The sequence below is a fragment of the Scyliorhinus canicula genome, chromosome 20 (assembly GCF_902713615.1).
Source record: "Scyliorhinus canicula chromosome 20, sScyCan1.1, whole genome shotgun sequence".
NCBI lineage: Eukaryota > Metazoa > Chordata > Chondrichthyes > Carcharhiniformes > Scyliorhinidae > Scyliorhinus > Scyliorhinus canicula.
The window spans coordinates 94,498,242-94,517,445 of NC_052165.1; the positions used below are offsets into that span (position 1 = coordinate 94,498,242).

A 19,204-nucleotide genomic window follows, 5' to 3' on the forward strand; every position below is an offset into this window, starting at 1 on the left:
CCCTCAGTACTGACCCTCTGACAGTGCAGCACTCCCTCAGTACTGACCCTCTTGACAGTGCGGCACTCCCTCAGTACTGACCCTCTGACAGTGCAGCACTCCCTCAGTACTGACCCTCTGACAGTGCAGCACTCCCTCAGCACTGACCCTCTGACAGTGCGGCACTCCCTCAGTGCTGACGCTCTGACATTGCGGCACTCCCTCAGTACTGACCCTCTGACAGTGCGGCACTCCCTCAGTACTGACCCTCTGACAGTGCGGGGCTCCCTCAGTACTGACCCTCAGTGCGGCACTCCCTCAATACTGACCCTCTGACAGTGCGGCACTCCCTCAGTACTGACGCTCTGACAGTGCGGCACTCCCTCAGTACTGACCCTCTGACAGTGCGGCACTCCCTCAGTACTGACCCTCTGACAGTGCGGCACTCCCTCAGTACTGACCCTCTGAGAGAGAGAAAGGGTTAGAGTGACCTCCCCTGATACAGGAGTGTGTGAGGGAGAGAGCGAGAGAGAGGTGGGAGGTGGTGAGAGACAGAGAGAGAGAGAGAGAGAGAGGTCTTGATGGTTCTGTAATCGCTGTCGCTCACTTTACAGTTGGAAGCCCATCGTCACCTACATTGACCAGCAGTTCGAGCATTACTTCCACGACGAGAGTGGCTTGAACCGCAAGAACATCCAGGACAACCGCGTGCACTGTCTCCTGTACTTCCTGTCCCCTCTGGGACACGGGTAAGTAGAGATGGGATATCCCCCCCCAGCTCTCCACCAGATGTAGTATTCCGGACCCTCCCCAAACATTTTCAGGAGGGCTGGCAGTGGTGGTGGATGAACCAACGGCCCACACAGCTCTACCCCATAGACAGGCCCTTCCCCCCAGCATCTTGGTCGAACCCGGGTCCTCTGCGCTGTGAGGCAGCAGTGCTAACCACTGAGCCACTGTGCTGCCCCCTGTCCTGGAGAATTGGACTATAGCTTCTCAAATCCCATCGCCTGGTCCCCTCGCGATACAGGACAACTCACATGTCAGCAGAGAAGGTTCACTAGATTGACCCCGAGTACGGAGGGAGTTTCTCATGAGGGGAGGTTTGAGTAGGCCGGGGCCTGTACTCATTGGAGGGAGTCCAGAGAAGGTTCACTCAGTTTACCCCGGGTAGGGAGGAAGTTTCTCATGAGGGGAGGTTTGAGTAGGCCGAGGCCTGTGCATTGGAGTTTAGCAGAATGAGAGGCAACCTGATTGAGACATATCGGATTGTCAGGGGGGCTTTGACAGGGTCGATGCTGAGAGGATGTTTCCTCCTGTGGGAGAGTCTGGGACCAGAGGGCAGAATCTCAGAGTCAGGAGGCCGCCCATTTCACACAGAGATGAGGAGGAATTCCTTCCCTCAGAGGGCAGTGAATCTGTGGAATTCTTCACCGCAGAGAGCTGTAGAGGCCGGGGCGTTAAGTATGTTCAAGGCTGAGAGAGAGACAGATTTATAATCAGTGCGGGGATCGAGGGTGATGGGCGTGAGGTGGGAAAGTGGGGAGGATGATCAAATCAGTCGCAATCCCATTGACTGACGGAGCAGACTCGATGGGCCGAGTGGTCACCGTTTGTTGCTGCGTCTCATCGTCTCCAGCACCACCCTGTAAATGTGGGTGCTCAGACAGCCGAGGGAGCTCGCTGCAGTTTGGGAAAGCTAAAGGACGCTGTGATTGTTGGAGTGTTTGGAATGAAAGCAGATGGCAACTCAACCTCGGTCTCTCTCTCTCTCTGATTCTCCCTCTCTGTTCCTCTCACTCCATCTCTCTCCGATTCTCCCTCTCCGTCCCTCTCACTCCATCTCTCTCTGACTCTCCCTCTCCGTCCCTCTCCCTCTATCTATGATTCTCCGTCCCTCTCACCATCTCTCTCTCTGATTCTCCCTCTCCGTCCCTCTCACTCCATCTCCCTCTATCTATGATTCACCGTCCCTCTCACTCCATCTCTCTGATTCTCCCTCTCCGTCCCTCTCACTCCATCTCCCTCTATCTATGATTCACCGTCCCTCTCACTCCATCTCTCTGATTCTCCCTCTCCGTCCCTCTCACCATCTCTCTCTCTGATTCTCCCTCTCCATCCCTCTCACTCCACCTCCCTCTATCTCTGATTCACCGTCCCTCTCACTCCATCTCTCTCTGATTCTCTGTCCGTCTCACTCCATCTCTCTTTCTCTCTCTGATTCTCCCTCTCCGTCCCTCTCACTCCATCTCTCTCTTTGATTCTCCGTCCCTCTCACTCCATCTCTCTTTCTCTCTCTGATTCTCCCTCTCCGTCCCTCTCACTCCATCTCTCTTTCTCTCTCTGATTCTCCCTCTCCGTCCCTCTCCATCTCTCTCTCCCTCACTCTGATTCTCCCTCTCTGTCCCACTCACTCCATCTCTCTCTCTGATTCTCCCTCTTCTTCCCTCTCACTCCATCTCTCTCTCTGACTTTCTCTTCCCCTCGGACTCTCTGAATCCATCTCTCTCTGACTCTCCCTCTCTCTGTCTGTCTCCCTCACTGTCTTCCTCTCTCTGTCTTCTCTCTCTCTCCATCCCTCTCCTTGTTTCCCTCTCCATCTCTCTCTCTCCCGTCTCTGTCTCCTTCTCTCCGTCGCTGTCTCTCTCTCTCCGTCTCTGTCTCTCTCTCCCTGTCTCTCTCTCTCTCTCTCCGGCTCTCTCTCTCTCCCCGTCTCTCTCTCTCTGCTGTCTCTCTCTGTCTGTCTCTGGCACTGTCTGTGTCTGTCTGTCTCTTTCTCTGTCTCTCTCTGTGTCTCTCCCTCTCTCTGTCTCTCTCTGCGTCTCTTTCTCTGTGTGTCTCTCTCTGTGTCTCACACACCGTCTCTCTCTATCTCTGTCTCTCTCTGTCTCTCACTCTCTCTCTCTGTCTATCTCTCTATCTCTGTCTCTTTGCCTCACTCTCTGTATCTGTCTCTTTCTATCTCTGTCTCTCTCTCTCTATCTCTTTCTCTCTGTGTCTCTCTCTCTCTGTCTCTCTCACACACAGAGTCCGGCCCCTGGATGTGGAGTTTATGAAAGCTGTTCACGAGAAGGTGAACATTGTGCCTGTGATCGCCAAGGCCGACACACTGACCCCAGGCGAGGTGCAGAGGACGAAACAGAAGGTGAGGGCTGATGTGTTGGGTCAGCTGAGTCTGCGAGGACTGGGTTTCCTGCAGCAGTGAGAGAGACAGGCTTCCAACACTTGGAGAAATGCAACTTGATTTTATTGAACTCTTAACTATTAAACATGCTTTAACTGTGGGTTGACACTATGCGGAGTTGACTGGAGACCTGAGGCTAACCTGACCAGACTATCTGACTACCACATGGTGTATGTTCTAGTTGTTGCTCACGGGCTCTGTCTGTCTCAGAGGCTGCATCCCGAGAGAGCGGGGAAACTGGTGCCCTCTGGCTTTATAGTGACCGTGCCCTAACTGGTGATTGGCTGCTGTGTCTGTGTGTTCATTGGTCATCCTGTGTGTCAATCAATGTCTGTCTGTGCACCATCATATACTTGTGTGTATATTATGACATCTCCCCCTTTTTTTTGCCTTTTTAAAAACATGTGTATCGGTCAATAAATAGTGTGTGTGTGTGTAGGAACCTGACTATATACAAAGTATGTAACGTATTTACATGGGAAGGTGTCCAGTGCAGATAGAGGGCAGATAACAAATTAGGAAGAAACGATATGTACAGATGTGTAAACGGATCACAAGGTAATGCAACATTCAGTCTATAAATTCAGTCTCTGTGCGGGCGATGAATTCTGGTTGACCGCCTCAAGGGTGGGTCAGGGGCTGCCGGCACTTGAACGGGCGGAACTGCCACCAATGTAGAGGTCGGTCAAAGAACTGGCAGATCGGTGGCCTCATCGTCCGTAGTGTGCGGTTAATTAGGAGCTGTGCTGGGGACAGGCCAGCGGACAAGGGAGTCGCACTGTAGGCCAACAGCACCAGGTTGAAATCCGAACCCGAGTCAGCAGCTTTGCACAACAGTCGTTTAACAATGTGTACCCCCTTTTCAGCTTTCCCAGGAACCAGCGTGCGAGGCGGGACATCACGGTCAGGCGGTGGGCGTGGAAGTCTACGCGGTGCCCGCCTGTTATGCCGGAGAAAGGAGCCATCAGGCATGTGGACGCGGAACGATCTGGGGGCCACTTGCTTGACCATCACAGCCGTGGCAGACCAGCCACCGTCAGGCAGCTGAACACAAACTCGGTCAGCAGGGACCAGGTCAGGGAGATCTGTGGCGTGGGCGTCGTACACCGATTTACACTGGGCCCGAGACTGCTGCATCCTCTGTATGACCGGGAAGTTGTCAAGGTCCGGAATGTGGATTGCCGGCACCGTCGCTCGCAGTGTGCGGTTCATTAGCAGCTGTGCAGCGGACAGAGGGGTCACTCTATAGGCCAACAGCGCCAGGCTGAAATCAGAACCCGAGTCAGCAGCTTTGCACAACAGTCGTTTAACGATGTGGACCCCCTTTCTCGGCCGTCCCATTCGACTGGGGGTAGTGGGGGCTTGATGTGACGTGCCGAAAGCTGTACAGCCGGGCAAAATCCATCCACTCCTGGCTGACGAAGCACGGGCCATTATCAGTCATAACTGTAAGTGGAATCCCATGACGGGCAAAGGTCTCTTTGCACGCCTTGATGACTGTTGCTGATGTGAGCTCAGTCAGTCTGACCACCTCGGGGTAGTTAGAAAAGTAGTCCGCGAGGAGGACATAGTATCAGCCCTTTGCATGGAACAGGTCAACACCAACTTTGGACCATTGGGAGGACACCAGTTCATGCGGCTGTAGAGTCTCTTTCGGCTGAGCCAGCTGGAACCTTCAACACGTCGGGCAATTGAGGACTGTGTCGCCGATATCCTGACTGATGCCTGGCCAATATACTGCCTCTCAGGCTCGACGGCGACACTTTACAACCCCCAGGTGACCCTCGTGGATTTGGCCGAGGACCAACTCTCGCATGCTCTGTGGGATTACTATCCTGTCCAGCTTCATAAGGATGCCGTCCACTAACGCTAGATCGTCCTTTACATTATAAAACTGTGGGCACTGCCCCTTTTGCCAACCATCCGTGAGATGTCGCATGACCCGCTGGAGCAGAGGACCCTTGGCCGTCTCCTGACGAATCTGAACGACCCTTTCATCAGTGGCCGGAAAGTTGGAGGCACAAAACTTCACGTGTGCGTCGATCTGACAGATAAAGTCCGACTGCTCAGACGGTGTGGTGATAGATCTAGAGAGTGCGTCTGCCACAATAAGCTCTTTGCCCGGGGTGTAGACCAGGTTGAAATCGTAGCTGCGGAGTTTGAGGAGGATACGTTGTCGCCGTGGCGACATGTCATTGACGTCTTTTTGGATGATGTGAACCAATGGCCTGTGGTCCGTCTCGACTGTGAATTTGGGGAGGCCATACACATAATCATGGAACTTGTCGATCCCTGTGAGGAGGACCAGGCATTCTTTCTCAATCTGAGCGTATTGTTGCTCAGTGGGTGTCATGGCTCTGGAGGCAAATGCGACTGGGGCCCAGGAGGAGGAGTCATCCCGCTGGAGGAGCACCGCCCCAATGCCAGCCTGGCTCGCGTCGGTGGAGATCTTCGTCTCCTTGGCGGGGTCTAAAAACGCCAGCACCGGGGCCTTGGTGAGTTTCGCCCTGAGCTCATGCCACTCTTGTTCATGAGTGGGGAGCCACTGGAAGTCGGTAGTTTTTTTAACGAGATTGCGGAGGGCTGTGGTGTGTGATGCAAGGTTGGGGATAAACTTCCCAAGGAAGTTAACCATCCCTAGGAAGCGGAGGACCGCCTTCTTGTCCTACGGGGTCTTCATGGCGTTGATCGCCGACACCTTGTCTGCATCTGGCTGCACAATGAACTGCGAAATGTGGTCGCCAAGGAACTTGATTTCTGATTGACCGAATGAGCATTTGGCTCTGTTGAGTCGGAGGCCATGCTCGTGGATCCTCTGGAACACTCGTTTGAGGCGATCGATGTGCTCCTGAGGAGTTGTGGACCAGACAATGATGTCATCAACGTACACTCGCACCCCCTCGATGCCCTCCCTCATTTGCTCCATTATGCGGTGGAACACCCCTGAGGCGGAGATCATGCCAAAGGGCGTCCGGTTGTAGCAGTAGCGACCGAATGGGGTATTGAATGTGCACAGCTTGCGACTGGACGCGTCCAGCTGTATTTGCCAAAACCACTTGGAGGCATCCAGCTTTGTGAAAAACTTGGCATGAGCCATCTCGCTGGTTAGCTCTTCTCGTTTAGGTATTGGGTAATGTTCCCGCATGATGTTACGGTTCAAATCTTTGGGCCGATACAGATTCGAAGTTCCCCTGACAGCTTTTTGACACAAACCATGGAGCTGACCCAGTCCGTGGGTTCCGTGACCTTTGACATGATGCCCTGGTCCTGGAGGTCTTGCAGCTGCTGCTTGAGGCGGCCCTTAAGGGGTGCGTGAACCTCAGGGGTGGCATTCGGCTTCAGCAGCATCTTGTATCGGTAGGGGAGTGTGCCCGTACCTTCGAAGACGCTGTGGTATTGCGCTGTGATGTCATCTAATTGGGTTTGGAAGTTGACATCTGCCGAGGCTGTTACCTCTGCGGGCGACATGGTGTGAACCCTCTGCACAAGGTTCAGGGGTTTGCAGGCCCGAGCACCGAGCAGGGAAGCTCTGTCAGGCCCGGGCACCGAGCAGGGAAGCTCTGTCAGGCCCGGGCACCGAGCAGGGAAGCTCTGTCAGGCCTGAGCACCGAGCAGGGAAGCTCTGTCAGGCCCGAGCACCGAGCAGGGAAGCTCTGTCAGGCCCGGGCACCGAGCAGGGAAGCTCTGTCAGGCCCGGGCACCGAGCAGGGAAGCTCTGTCAGGCCCGAGCACCGAGCAGGGAAGCTCTGTCAGGCCCGAGCACCGAGCAGGGAAGCTCTGTCAGGCCCGAGCACCGAGCAGGGATGCTCTGTCAGGCCCGAGCAGGGAAGCTCTGTCAGGCCCGAGCAGGGAAGCTCTGTCAGACCCGAGCACCGAGCAGGGAAGCTCTGTCAGGCCCGAGCAGGGAAGCTCTGTCAGGCCCGGGCACCGAGCAGGGAAGCTCTGTCAGGCCCGAGCACCGAGCAGGGAAGCTCTGTCAGGCCCGAGCATCCAGCAGGGAAGCTCTGTCAGGCCCGAGCAGGGAAGCTCTGTCAGGCCCGAGCACCGAGCAGGGAAGCTCTGTCAGGCCCGAGCACCGAGCAGGGAAGCTCTGTCAGGCCCGAGCACCGAGCAGGGAAGCTCTGTCAGGCCCGGGCACCGAGCAGGGAAGCTCTGTCAGGCCCGAGCACCGAGCAGGGAAGCTCTGTCAGGCCCGAGCACCGAGCAGGGAAGCTCTGTCAGGCCCGGGCACCGAGCAGGGAAGCTCTGTCAGGCCCGAGCACCGAGCAGGGAAGCTCTGTCAGGCCCGAGGAGGGAAGCTCTGTCAGGCCCGAGCACCGAGCAGGGAAGCTCTGTTGGTTCCAACAATTTCAAAACGCAGCGTTGCTTTTGAAGAACGATGGGACACCGCAAGATGGCATGAGCCACTGGCAGCAATGGCATTGCCATTGTAGTCAAGGGGCTGGCAGGCCGGTGGAAGAATGCTTGGCCTGAAGCGGATGGTGTCAAGGTCAGACTTTGAAATGAGGTTCGCTGAAGCGCCGGTGTCCAGCTTGAAGCGTTTGCGAGCCTTGTTAACCGTAAGGGTGGCACACCACTTGCAGATCTGCAGAGGGCTGCGTAGTGGCCAAGCTTGCCACACTGGAGACAGCGTCGAGATTTCGCGGGACATTAAATGGGCGGAGCCACAGTTGTTGCACGTCATGGCGCCGACGTCAGGACGCTCCATGCGCCACCGCGCCTGCGCGGCTGAACGATGTTCGCACCTGCGCAGTTCGGTCGTCGGCCTCGGCATCCCCTTGGTCGTGGCGTGCATGCGCAGGAGCCCAGGAAAAGCGCGCAAAATGGCCGCCCTCATCCAGACTCAGGCCTTGCCGCACCGTCTCTGCCGCCCTGATATGGGAGTACCAGTTGTTAGCGTGCTCGTGTAGGACGCAGGTCTCCATGGCGATGGTAAGGGTGAGCTGCTTAACTTTAAGGAGCTGCTGGCGAAGGGAGTCGGAGTGGACCCCGAAAACTATCTGGTCGCGGATCATGGAGTTGGAAGTGGAGCCGTAGTTACAGGATTGCGTGAAGATGCGGAGATGGGTTAAGAAGGACTGAAAAGGTTCATCCTTACCCTGAAGCCTCTGCTGGAACACACAGCGTACAAAGCTCTCGTTGACCTTGATGTCACAGCGGCTGTCGAACTTCAGCAGGACTGTTTTAAACTTTGTTTTGTCCTCACCTTCAGCAAAGGTGAGGGAGTTGAAGATGTGGATAGCGTGGTCCCCGGCTGTAGAGAGGAAGAGAGCGATCTTCCTGGCATCCGATGCGTCCGATGCGGCTTCGAGGTCAGTGGCTTCAAGGTACAGCTGGAACTTCTGCTTGAAAACCTTCCAGTTGGCAGCGAGGTTGCCGGTGATGCGGAGCGGCGGGGGGAGGGTGGACGCTGTCCATTTTACCAGATGGCTGATCGCTGGTCAAAGGCAGATTATCTCAAGGTAGGTCCGTCAAACTCTAAGATCACGCACTGGTACCATGATGTGTTGGGTAAGCTGGGTCTGCGAGGACTGCGTTTACTGCAGCAGTGAGAGAGACAGGCTTCCAACACTTGGAGAAATGCAACTCGATTTTATTGAACTCTTAACTATTAAACATGCTTTAACTGTGGGTTGACACTATGCTGAGTTCACTGGAGACCCGAGGCTAACCTGACCAGACTATCTGACTCCCACATGGTGTATGTTCTGGTTGCTGCTCACGAGCTCTGACTGTCTCAGAGGCTGGATCCCGAGAGAGCGGGAAACCTAGTGCCCTCTGGCTTTATAGTGGGCGTGTCCTGTCTGGTGATTGTCTGCTGTGTTCTGTGTGTTCATTGGTCATCCTGTGTGTCAATCAATGTCTGTCTGTGCACCATCATATACCTGGATGTACATCATGACAAGGGCGAGCAGGGAGCAGCGTGGGGCTTTGGGGGGGCAGGACGCAGAGGGCCCACCCTCTCCGACTAGTCAGGCTGGGCCCTGGCGATGCCTCCTGCAGTTCAATGGCTGGGGTACGGCAGGAATCGACGCGGGGGGGGGGGGGAAGCTGCTGCTGAGGGGGGGGGGGGGGGGGGGGGGGGGGGCGGGAGACCGCAGGGAAGGGGGTGGCAAAGTGGGCGGGAAGGGCGAATGGAACTATCAGGTGAGGGGCACGTCATTTAAACTCTCCCCTGCCAAATCTACAGATACGTCAGGAAATCGATGACCACGGGATTAGCGTTTACCAGTTCCCAGACTGTGACTCCGATGAGGACGAAGATTTCAAGGAGCAGTATGGCGAGTTGAAGGTGGGTCAGTGGGAGGGAGAGAGAGAGGGTTGGAGAGACCTCCCCAAATACAGGAGTGTGTGTGTGAGAGAGAGAGAGAGAGAGAGAGGGAGAGGGTTAGAGAGACCTCCCCAGATACAGGAGTGTGTGTGAGAGAGAGAGAGAGAGAGGGTTAGAGAGATCTCCCCAGATACAGGAATGTGTGTGTGAGAGAGAGAGAGAGAGAGAGAGAGACCTCCCCAGATACAGGAGTGTGTGTGAGAGAGAGAGAGAGACGGTTAGAGAGACCTCCCCAGATACAGGAGTGTGTGTGAGAGAGAGAGAGAGAGAGGGTTAGAGAGACCTCCCCAGATACAGGAGTGTGTGTGAGAGAGAGAGAGAGAGAGAGAGAGAGAGAGGGTTAGAGAGATCTCCCCAGATACAGGAATGTGTGTGTGAGAGAGAGAGAGAGAGAGAGAGACCTCCCCAGATATAGGAGTGTGTGTGAGAGAGAGAGAGAGACGGTTAGAGAGACCTCCCCAGATACAGGAGTGTGTGTGAGAGAGAGAGAGAGACGGTTAGAGAGACCTCCCCAGATACAGGTGTGAGAGAGAGAGAGAGAGACCTCCCCAGATACAGGAGTGTGTGAGAGAGAGTGAGAGAGACCTCCCCAGATACAGGAGTGTGTGAGAGAGAGAGAGAGAGAGAGAGAGGGTTAGAGAGACCTCCCCAGATTCAGGAGTGTGTGTGTGTGTGAGAGAGAGAGAGAGAGAGGGTTAGAGAGACCTCCCCAGATACAGGGGTGTGTATGAGAGAGAGAGAGAGAGGGGGTTGGAGAGACCTCCCCAGATACAGGAGTGTGTGTGTGAGAGAGAGAGGGAGAGAGGGTTAGAGAGACCTCCCCAGATACAGGAATGTGTGAGAGAGAGAGAGAGCGGGTTGGAGAGACCTCCCCAGATACAAGAGTTTGTGTGTGAGAGAGGGAGAGAGGGTTAGAGAGACCTCCCCAGATACAGGAGTGTGTGTGAGAGAGAGAGAGGGTTAGAGAGACCTCCCCAGATACAGGAGTGTGTGAGAGAGAGAGAGAGAGAGAGACCTCCCCAGATACAGGAGGGTGTGTGTGTGAGAGAGAGAGAGAGAGAGGGTTAGAGAGACCTCCCCAGATACAGGAGTGTGTGTGAGAGAGAGAGAGAGAGAGAGAGAGAGGGTTAGAGAGACCTCCCCAGATCCAGGAGTGTGTGAGAGAGAGAGAGAGAGGGTTAGAGAGACCTCCCCAGATACAGGAATGTGTGAGAGAGAGAGAGAGAGCGGGTTGGAGAGACCTCCCCAGATACAAGAGTTTGTGTGTGAGAGAGGGAGAGAGGGTTAGAGAGATCTCCCCAGATACAGGAGTGTGTGTGAGAGAGAGAGAGAGAGTTAGAGACACTTCCCCAGGTACAGGAGTGTGTGCGAGAGAGAGAGAGAGAGAGAGGGTTAGAGAGACCTCCCCAGATAGAAGAGTGTGTCAGAGAGAGAGAGGGTTAGAGATACCTCCCCACATACAGGAGTGTGAGAGAGAGAGAGAGAGGGTTAGAGAGACCTCCCCAGATACAGGAGTGAGTGTGAGAGAGAGAGAGAGAGAGACCTTCCCAGATACAGGAGTGTGAGGGAGGGTGGGCTAAGGGGATTGTCGCTGGTTTCTGTCCTATCTCTGACCCTGCCATTCTGACTGTGTTCTGTTGTAGAACAGTATCCCGTTTGCTGTGATTGGCAGCAACACCCTGATCGAAAGCAAGGGCAAGGAGGTGCGAGGCCGTCTGTACCCCTGGGGTGTGGTGGAGGGTATGTACCTTACCGTGATCTGGGGTGGGGACAGTCTGGACATGGGGGGAGATGGGGAGACTGGTGGTGGGTGGGATTTGGCAGTGGGGGGGGGGGGGGGGGGGCTGTGGCACAGGGTTCAGTCTGAGTCTGAACCACTAGATTCTGAATCAAGTCCATTTGAGTGACTCCAGTGATCAGCACAGCTTGCTGAATGGATTCCCAGATAGAGGAGTGTGGATTACAGAGTGGATCCTGGTGATCAGTGTGGATCACAGAGTGGATCCTGCTGATTAGTGTGGATTGTAGAGTGGAACCTGGTGATCAGAGTGGATTAGAGTGGATTATGGTGATCAGTGTGGATTGCAGTGGATCCCGGTGATCAGAGTGGATTACAGAGTGGATCCTGGTGATCTGTGTGGATTACAGTGGATCGTGGTGATCCGTGTGGATTACAGAGTGGATCCTGGTGACCAGAGTGGATTGCAGAGTGGATCCTGGTGATTAAAGTGGATTACAGAGTGGATCCTGGTTATCAGAGTTGATTACAGAGTGGATCCTGCTGATCAGTGTGGATTACAGAGTGGATCCTGGTTATCAGAGTGGATTACAGAGTGGATCCTGGTGATCAGTGTGGATTACAGAGTGGATCCTGCTCCTGGTGATCAGTGTGGATTACAGAGTGGATCCTGGTGATCAGTGTGGATTACAGTGGATCCTGGTGATTAGGGTGGATTACAGAGTGGATCCTGATGATCAGTGTGGATTACAGAGTTGGTCCTGATGATCAGTGTGGATTAGAGTGGATCTTGGTGATTAGGATGGATTACAGAGTGGATCTTGGTGATCAGAGTGGATTACAGAGTGGATCCTAGTGATCAGTGTGGATTAGAGTGGATCCTGGTGATCAGTGTGGATTACAGAGTGGATCATCGTGATCAGAGTGGATCCTTGTGATCAGTGTGGGTTACTGAGTGGATCCTGGTGATCAGTGTGGATTACATAAGAACATCAGAACTAGGAGCAGGAGTCGGCCATCTGGCCCCTCGTGCCTGCTCCGCCATTCAATGAGATCATGGCTGATCATTTGTGGACTCAGCTTCACTTGCCGGCCCGAACACCATAACCCTTAATCCCTTTATTCTTCAAAAAACTATCTATCTTTACCTTAAAAACATGTAATGAAGGAGCCTCATCTGCTTCACTGGGCAAGGAATTCCATAGATTCACAACCCTTTGGTGAAGAAGTTCCTCCTAAACTCAGTCCTAAATCTACTTCCCCTTATTTTGAGGCTATGGCCCCTAGTTCTGCTTTCACCCGCCAGTGGAAACAACCTGCCTGCATCTATCCTATCTATTCCCTTCATAATGTTAAATGTTTCTATAAGATCCCCCCTCATCCTTCTAAATTCCAACAAGTACAGTCCCAGTCTACTCAACCTCTCCTCATAATCCAACCCCTTCAGCTCTGGGATTAACCTAGTGAATCTCCTCTGCACACCCTCCAGCGCCAGTACGTCCTTTCTCAAGTAAGGAGACCAAAACTGAACACAATACTCCAGGTGTGGCCTCACTAACACCTTATACAATTGCAACATAACCTCCCTAGTCTTAAACTCCATCCCTCTAGCAGTGAAGGACAAAATTCCATTTGCCTTCTTAATCATCCGTTGCACTTGTAAACCAACTTTCTGTGACTCATGCACTAGCACACCCAGGTCTCTCTGCACAGCGGCATGCTGGTGATCAGTGTGGATTGCAGAGTGGATTCTGGTGATCAGTGTGGATCCTGGTGTTCAGAGTGGATTACAGAGTGGATCCTGATGATGAAATGAAAATCGCTTATTGTCACAAGATTACACAGTTGATCCTGCTCCTGGTGATCAGTGTAGATTACAGAGTGGATCCTGGTGATCAGTATGGATTACAGAGTGGATCCTGCTCCTGGTGATCAGTATGGATTACAGAGTGGATCCTGCTCTTGGTGATCAGTATGGATTACAGAGTGGATCCTGATCAGTTTGTATTACAGAATGGATCCTGGTGATCACTGTGGATTACAGAGTGGATCCTGATGATCAGTGTGGATTACAGGGTGGATCCTGATGATCAGAGTGGATCCTGGTGATCAGTGTGGTTTACAGTGTGGATCCTGGTGATCAGTGTGGTTTACAGTGTGGATCCTGGTGATCAGAGTGGATTCCAGAGTTGATCCTGGAGATCAGTGTAGATTACAGAGTGGATCCTGATGATCAGTGTGGATTACAGAGTTGATCCTGGTGACCAATGTGGATTACACAGTTGATCCTGCTCCTGGTGATCAGTGTAGATTACAGAGTGGATCCTGGTGATGAGTATAGATTACAGAGTTGATCCTGCTCCTGGTGATCAGTGTGGATTAGAGTGGATCCTGGTGATCAGTATGGATTACAGAGTGGATCCTGCTGATCAGTGTGTATTACAGAGTGGATCATGGTGATCAGTGTGTATTACAGAGTGGATCATGGTGATCAGTGTGGATTACAGAGTGGATCCCGATGATCAGTGCAGATTACAGGGTGGATCCTGATGATCAGAGTGGATCCTGGTGATCAGTGTGGATCCTGGTGATCAGTGTGGTTTACAGTATGGATCCTGGTGATCAGTGTGGATTACAGAGTGGATCCTTGTGATCAGTGTGGATTACAGAATGGGTCCTGGTGATAAGAGTGGATTACATAGTGGATCCTGGTGATCAATGTGCATTACAGAGTGGCTCCTGCTGATCAGTATGGATTACAGAGTTGATCCTGCTGATCCGTGTGGATTACAGAGTGGATCCTGATGATCAGCGTGGATTACAGAATGGATCCTGCTGATCAGTGTGGATTACAGAATGGATCCTGCTCCTGGTGATCAGTGTGCATTACAGAGTTGATCCTGCTGATCCGTGTGGATTACAGAGTTGATCCTGCTGATCCGTGTGGATTACAGAGTGGATCCTGATGATCAGCGTGGATTACAGAATGGATCCTGCTCCTGGTGATCAGTGTGGATTAGAGTGGATCCTGATGATCAGTGTGCATTACAGAGTGGATCCTGCTGATCAGTGTGGATTACAGAGTGGATCCTGATGATCAGTGTGGATTACAGAGTGGATCCTGATGATCAGTGTGGATTACAGAGTGGATCCTGATGATCAGTGTGGATTACAGAGTGAATCCTGATGATCAGTGTGGATTACAGAGTGGATCCTGATGATCAGAGTGGATTAAAGAGTGGATCCTGCTCCTGGTGATCAGTGTGCATTACAGAGTGGATCCTGCTGATCAGTGTGGATTACAGAGTGGATCCTGCTGATCAGTGTGGATTACAGAGTGGATCCTGATGATCAGCGTGGATTACAGAATGGATCCTGCTCCTGGTGATCAGTGTGGATTAGAGTGGATCCTGATGATCAGTGTGCATTACAGAGTGGATCCTGCTGATCAGTGTGGATTACAGAGTGGATCCTGATGATCAGTGTGGATTACAGAGTGGATCCTGATGATCAGTGTGGATTACAGAGTGGATCATGATGATCACTGTGGATTACAGAGTGAATCCTGATGATCAGTGTGGATTACAGAGTGGATCCTGATGATCAGAGTGGATTAAAGAGTGGATCCTGCTCCTGGTGATCAGTGTGCATTACAGAGTGGATCCTGATGATCAGTGTGGATTACAGAGTGGATCCTGATGATCACTGTGGATTACAGAGTGAATCCTGATGATCAGTGTGGATTACAGAGTGGATCCTGATGATCAGAGTGGATTAAAGAGTGGATCCTGCTCCTGGTGATCAGTGTGGATTACAGAGTGGATCCTGCTGATCAGTGTGGATTACAGAGTGGATCCTGCTGATCAGTGTGGATTACAGAGTGGATCCTGCTGATCAGTGTGGATTACAGAGTGGATCCTGCTGATCAGTGTGGATTACAGAGTGGATCCTGATGATCAGTGTGGATTACAGAGTGGATCCTGATGATCAGCGTGGATTACAGAGTGGATCCTGCTGATCAGTGTGGATTACAGAGTGGATCCTGCTGATCAGTGTGGATTACAGAGTAGATCCTGATGATCAGTGTGGATTACAGAGTGGATCCTGATGATCAGTGTGGATTACAGAGTGGATCCTGCTGATCAGTGTGGATTACAGAGTGGGTCCTGCTCCTGGTGATCAGTATGGATTACAGAGTGGATCCTGGTGATCAGTATGTATTACAGAGTGGGTCCTGCTCCTGGTAATCAGTATGGATTACAGAGTGGATCCTGCTGATCAGTGTGTATTACAGAGTGGATCATGGTGACCAGTGTGTATTACAGAGTGGATCATGGTGATCAGTGTGGATTACAGAGTGGATCCCGATGATCAGTGCAGATTACAGGGTGGATCCTGATGATCAGAGTGGATCCTGGTGATCAGTGTGGATCCTGGTGATCAGTGTGGTTTACAGTATGGATCCTGGTGATCAGTGTGGATTACAGAGTGGATCCTTGTGATCAGTGTGGATTACAGAATGGGTCCTGGTGATAAGAGTGGATTACATAGTGGATCCTGGTGATCAATGTGCATTACAGAGTGGCTCCTGCTGATCAGTATGGATTACAGAGTTGATCCTGCTGATCCGTGTGGATTACAGAGTGGATCCTGATGATCAGCGTGGATTACAGAATGGATCCTGCTCCTGGTGATCAGTGTGGATTAGAGTGGATCCTGATGATCAGTGTGCATTACAGAGTGGATCCTGCTGATCAGTGTGGATTACAGAGTGGATCCTGATGATCAGTGTGGATTACAGAGTGGATCCTGATGATCAGTGTGGATTACAGAGTGGATCCTGATGATCAGTGTGGATTACAGAGTGAATCCTGATGATCAGTGTGGATTACAGAGTGGATCCTGATGATCAGAGTGGATTAAAGAGTGGATCCTGCTCCTGGTGATCAGTGTGCATTACAGAGTGGATCCTGCTGATCAGTGTGGATTACAGAGTGGATCCTGCTGATCAGTGTGGATTACAGAGTGGATCCTGATGATCAGTGTGGATTACAGAATGGATCCTGCTCCTGGTGATCAGTGTGGATTAGAGTGGATCCTGATGATCAGTGTGCATTACAGAGTGGATCCTGCTGATCAGTGTGGATTACAGAGTGGATCCTGATGATCAGTGTGGATTACAGAGTGGATCCTGATGATCAGTGTGGATTACAGAGTGGATCATGATGATCACTGTGGATTACAGAGTGAATCCTGATGATCAGTGTGGATTACAGAGTGGATCCTGATGATCAGAGTGGATTAAAGAGTGGATCCTGCTCCTGGTGATCAGTGTGCATTACAGAGTGGATCCTGATGATCAGTGTGGATTACAGAGTGGATCATGATGATCACTGTGGATTACAGAGTGGATCCTGCTGATCAGCGTGGATTACAGAATGGATCCTGCTGATCAGTGTGGATTACAGAATGGATCCTGCTCCTGGTGATCAGTGTGCATTACAGAGTTGATCCTGCTGATCCGTGTGGATTACAGAGTTGATCCTGCTGATCTGTGTGGATTACAGAGTGGATCCTGATGATCAGCGTGGATTACAGAATGGATCCTGATGATCAGTGTGGATTACAGAGTGGATCCTGATGATCAGCGTGGATTACAGAGTGGATCCTGCTGATCAGTGTGGATTACAGAGTGGATCCTGCTGATCAGTGTGGATTACAGAGTAGATCCTGATGATCAGTGTGGATTACAGAGTGGATCCTGATGATCAGCGTGGATTACAGAGTGGATCCTGCTGATCAGTGTGGATTACAGAGTGGATCCTGATGATCAGTGTGGATTACAGAGTGGATCCTGATGATCAGTGTGGATTACAGAGTGGATCCTGATGATCAGTGTGGATTACAGAGTGGATCCTGATGATCAGTGTGGATTACAGAGTGGATCCTGCTGATCAGTGTGGATTACAGAGTGGATCCTGCTGATCAGTGTGGATTACAGAGTGGATCCTGATGATCAGCGTGGATTACAGAGTGGATCCTGGAGTGGTTTGCACTCTGCCCACAGTAGGTCTGGACTACAGTGATCCCAGCTTCCTCCTCCGTGGTGCTTTGATGAGTGGATTCTGCTCTGTGAGTAGAGCGGGGAAAGTTGATCCCTGCTTTTATTCATTCCCTGTGTCCGTTTTGCCAGTTGAAGATCCCACACACTGCGACTTTGTGAAGCTCAGGAATATGCTGATCCAGACTCACATGCAAGACTTGAAGGATGTGACCCAGGAGGTTCACTATGAGAATTATCGAGCAGAGTGCATCCAGAGCATGACCCGCATCGGAGCTAAGGACCGCAGTCGAACGTATGTACTCACTCTACTTACCCTGCCTCACTGTTCAGTTTACAGATATCTCCCTGAGAGAGAGGGGACTAAGAGACACCAGTCAGTGTACAGATATCTCCCTGAGAGAGAGGGGACTGAGAGACACCAGTCAGTGTACAGATATCTCCCTGAGAGAGGGGACTGAGAGACACCAGTCAGTGTACAGATATCTCCTTGAGACAGAGAGGGGACTGAGAGACACCAGTCAGTGTACAGATATCTCCCTGAGAGAGAGGGGACTGAGAGACACCAGTCAGTGTACAGATATCTCACTGAGAGAGAGGGGGGGGGGGGACTGAGAGACACCAGTCAGTGTACAGATATCTCCCTGAGAGAGGGGACTGAGAGACACCAGTCAGTGTACAGATATCTCCCTGAGAGAGGGGACTGAGAGACACCAGTCAGTGTACAGATATCTCCCTGAGAGAGAGAGGGGACTGAGAGACACCAGTCAGTGTACAGATATCTCCCTGAGAGAGAGAGGGGACTGAGAGACACCAGTCAGTGTACATATATCTCCCTGAGAGAGAGAGGGGGGACTGAGAGACACCAGTCAGTGTACAGATATCTCCCTGAGAGAGGGGGGACTGAGAGACACCAGTCAGTGTACAGATATCTCCCTGAGAGTGAGAGAGGGGACTGAGAGACACCAGTCAGTGTACAGATATCTCCCTGAGGGTGAGAGAGGGGACTGAGAGACACCAGTCAGTGTACAGATATCTCCCTGAGAGAGAGAGGGGACAAGGGCACCAGTCAGTGTACAGATATCTCCCTGAGAGAGAGTGGGGACTGAGAGACACCAGTCAGTGTACAGATATATCCCTGCGAGAGAGGGGACTTAGAGACCCCAGTCAGTGTACAGATATCTCCCTGAGAGAGGGGACTGAGAGACACCAGTCAGTGTACAGATATCTCCTTGAGACAGAGAGGGGACTGAGAGACACCAGTCAGTGTACAGATATCTCCCTGAGAGAGAGAGGGGGGGGGGGGGGGGGGGGGGACTGAGAGACACCAGTCAGTGTACAGATATCTCCCTGAGAGAGAGAGGGGACTGAGAGACACCAGTCAGTGTACAGATATCTCCCTGAGAGAGGGGACTGAGAGACACCAGTCAGTGTACAGATATCTCCCTGAGAGAGAGGGGACTGAGAGACACCAGTCAGTGTACAGATATCTCCCTGAGAGAGAGAGGGGACTGAGAGACACCAGTCAGTGTACATATATCTCCCTGAGAGAGAGAGGGGGGACTGAGAGACACCAGTCAGTGTACAGATATCTCCCTGAGAGAGGGGGGACTGAGAGACACCAGTCAGTGTACAGATATCTCCCAGAGAGAGAGAGGGGACTGAGAGACACCAGTCAGTGTACAGATATCTCCCTGAGAGAGAGGGGACTGAGAGACACCAGTCAGTGTACAGATATCTCCCTGAGAGAGAGAGGGGACTGAGAGACACCAGTCAGTGTACAGATATCTCCCTGAGAGAGGGGACTGAGAGACACCAGTCAGTGTACAGATATCTCCCTGAGAGACAGGGGACTGAGAGACACCAGTCAGTGTACAGATATCTCCCTGAGAGAGAGAGATAGAGGGGGGG

General features: G+C 52.3%; 1 protein-coding gene across 1 annotated transcript in view; it reads left to right on the forward strand.

Moving 5' to 3' along the window:
* The window catches only part of LOC119954955 (septin-4-like), a gene marked incomplete at its 3' end in the record, with an annotated part of 31,044 nt that extends 13,395 nt beyond the window's left edge, over positions 1–17,649 (forward strand). Inside the window, exons 5-9 of the mRNA XM_038780703.1 lie at positions 594–728; positions 3,007–3,124; positions 9,354–9,455; positions 11,138–11,234; positions 17,426–17,649. Coding sequence (XP_038636631.1) covers positions 594–728; positions 3,007–3,124; positions 9,354–9,455; positions 11,138–11,234; positions 17,426–17,649 — 676 coding nt within the window. The remainder of the gene's footprint in view (positions 1–593; positions 729–3,006; positions 3,125–9,353; positions 9,456–11,137; positions 11,235–17,425) is intronic.
* Between the last annotated feature and the right edge of the window lie 1,555 nt (positions 17,650–19,204).